Here is a 3,056-nt window from a genome sequence, read left to right as displayed (position 1 = left end):
AACAATTTGTTTCAAAAATCTCTGAAATATCATTATTTTTAAAGGATTCTTTCTTTTTTTTTAACTAAAAATTTTTAAATTTTGTTTCATTTTATTTTCTGTAGAGTATGTTTCATAACTCGCCCTCCAGGAAAAAATATCAAGTAAAATAAGATACTAAAGTACCAGGCATATAATTTTTTTTTAAATTCTCTGTTTTATTCTAATTTTTTAACATTTTTTCTTCTTAACTTTTTCTTTTTTCTTTATAGGGCGCAAATTCTAAACCACATTGTATATTTAAGTCATTTTATTAATTTTAGGATAGAATAAAAAACTCAAGTAACTTGAATTTTTAATAATTAATTAAACAAATAGTCTAGACAAAGTGTATAATAATCAATAAATGTTTTGAGAGCCTAGCTCGTAATTTATGTTGTCGAAATTTGGTATTTTGCAATACCAGGTGTCTCATTAAAATTTTGTGCCCGACATTAAACCTCGAATCACCTGGTACAAAACGTTACAAGGCTATAATTTCCATCTCAGATCTCTAAAATCAGTTTGACTTGGGTCCGAGTTTGCATCGGTAAACTAGTAAAAATTTCCTTCTCTCGTCCCAATCATAAAAATTTCATCGTCTGAGCTTCAACTCAGGTACAAGAGCCCGTTTCTCAGCTAATGTGTTTTGGTGACGACAAGTAACGAGCTCCGACCGTAAATAATTTAAAAAGTCAAGTTTTAGTGTTTTAAAGTCAAAAGCGGCCCACTAAAAGTGGACGCCCTACGGCTCTGCTCCGACATTCTTTCTCTCCTCGGCGATTTTTTCTTTCTATAATGACATTGTTTTAATATTTTTTTGATTACTTGGAACTAAACTGTTTTTATTTTCAGTTGAAAGAAAAAGCGGTTGATTTCCTGGTATGTAGATTTCAATTATTTCTATAAATTGATGCCTGAACTCGTTTAAACTTGAGGAAATTAAACGATTTCAAGCACGAATTATCCCAAATTTCGTTTCAAAACACTCTCTTTTGATCAATAATAATAAACTCGTTCATTTACACCGCTATCGATACTAAAACGCAAAAATGCTTTGTCGGTCTGACCTCTCTGACTTATTTGCTTATTAAAAGACATCAAAGCGATTATTTTTACGGCTTTTCTCTTTTTATGCCTCCTTATTTTATAATAATTTCCGCGAGCGGTGCCATTAAAACGGACATTTTTCGATCGAGCTTTTCGGTAAAACTAATTCAATTATTAAAAGCTCGAGCTTTCAAAGACACAAATTGCTATATTTACACCTAAAAAACGAGGCGAGCTTTTCGGTCCGAGCTTTCACTCTTATTTCCCGAGAGCTTTCGGTGAATTGCGTAAATATTGTCATTTTCCTGCTGAGCTTTTTGGGAATCACTTAGAGGGCGCTGGTAAGGAATGCCGCAGGCGGCGGAAGTGAGGAAGAGCGGGATCGATGTCTCCACTTCCGGTGCGGTTGGCACCCCCTCTTAAGGGGGCGACTTTAAACCACCCCCAATTTTAATCGGCGAAGCCAGATCATTAACAAACCAGGTCGACCAACCTTTCAAAATAAAATTATCTCATGTACTTATTCTTAGGGCCGTTGTGGCGCCACCTGGCCACGCCTCCATGTCGCGTTCTCTGTCCCTCCTTCGCGGTTGAGGCTTTAGCCCTCTCTCTTGTATGTTTTATGTTTTTATATATATCTCGCACGGTTCATTAATGGTGAAGACGGGTTTCTCTCTCAGGTATCGGAGTTTTAATTATAATTTATCTTTATTTACTGCTTTCATCTTTGATGTTTGTTTATAATTTTTTTTTATTAATTCATTTAGAAGTAGGATTTATGGGGGTCTCCCCCGAAAAGTGATACAATGCGACTCAAAAAAATTTACCTATCGCTTGGGTGGCTATCTATCGGCGAGTCTTGGCACTAAAGACAGCAGTTTTACATTAAAGCCAGCCAAGTATCTCGTCGCTACCGTTGAGATAACAATCCAGTAGGCCATTCCGACGATTCTCTTCTGTCTGTGTATCAAATACCTGGATAAATAGCACGGCCTGCTGCTCCTTTTAACACAAAAACTCGTACATAGTCAATCAGAGTGATAAAATTGTACTTAACGGGTGTTGAAATGTTAAATAATATTCGAGTGTGACTTTGAAGAGGGAAAATGCTTCAGAAGGCTTAATGACGCTGTCAAAATCGTGATAACTAGATTCAATTAGCGACCCATCAAAAAGCTTTTATTTTTTAAGATGTGGAAGCATAATCCACTTAAAAAAACTTTTTTTTACACAGAATCTTAAAAAAAAATAGAACAGAGAAATTGGTTATCAATGTATCAAGCCACTAAAGTCATATTTTTCATTATGAATGTGTGTTTAGGCATAGCTGAGGCAAATATTTCATCTCTAAAAACACAGTTGCGACGTTGCCAGTGTGACGATTGCTACATTAATAATAATAATTGCTAACACTGTTATTAATGTTCGCAACCAACAATACACAAAATTGTAGTATAATGAACTACTTTAGTGCCGATTTTAGATTTTTTGCAGACAATTTTATGTAACTTTAGTATTGATTTGGAGAAACTCATTTTGACATCTACTCATTTTTAACGATGTCTAAAACAGTAGATTGTTAAAAATTCTACCATTTTCGAAATAACAGTGACAATAAGCGTTGTTTTTTGGCATTTTTTTTAGAAAAGTTTAAAAATGCATTTTGGGCTTTTGTTTCAGACCCGTAGCTAGTGGGGAGCCAAAAGAGGCTGAGCCTACTTTGGATATTCTGAGCCCTACTTTAAAACTTTGTCTTTTTTAACAACTTTCTTTAGAAATAATAACGTATAAAGTTACAATACAGACTGACTCAAAAAAAAAACGCACTAAATTCATATCTTTATGTCATTTTTCAAAAAAATTTCCAACAGGTTGATTTTATTTTTTTAAATGTTACATTTTGACACTAGTTGCCATTATGATGTTATTCGTTTTTAAGTTTTTATTTTTTTTAATTTTATTAAAATAAAGGTGGGCATATGTTGCAT

General features: G+C 33.9%; 1 protein-coding gene across 6 annotated transcripts in view; it reads left to right on the top strand.

Moving 5' to 3' along the window:
- Positions 1-3,056, top strand: part of LOC123008611 (optomotor-blind protein) — an 80,205-nt gene that overhangs the window by 52,567 nt on the left and 24,582 nt on the right. For 3 of the 6 annotated variants that reach the window (XM_044404496.1, XM_044404497.1, XM_044404495.1), the window contains exon 5: positions 874-900. The exons of the other annotated variants lie outside the window; for them this stretch is intronic. In XM_044404496.1, the coding sequence (XP_044260431.1) occupies positions 874-900 (27 nt within the window). The remainder of the gene's footprint in view (positions 1-873; positions 901-3,056) is intronic. 6 annotated transcript variants of the gene reach the window in all.

The sequence above is a fragment of the Tribolium madens genome, unplaced genomic scaffold (assembly GCF_015345945.1).
Source record: "Tribolium madens isolate multiple individuals breed KSU strain unplaced genomic scaffold, Tmad_KSU_1.1 Scaffold_71;HRSCAF=194;Tcas5.2_LG6, whole genome shotgun sequence".
In the NCBI taxonomy this organism is placed as follows: Eukaryota; Metazoa; Arthropoda; class Insecta; order Coleoptera; family Tenebrionidae; genus Tribolium; species Tribolium madens.
The sequence above is the reverse complement of the archived record's forward strand: the minus strand, read 5'-3'. Positions and strand labels throughout refer to the sequence as shown.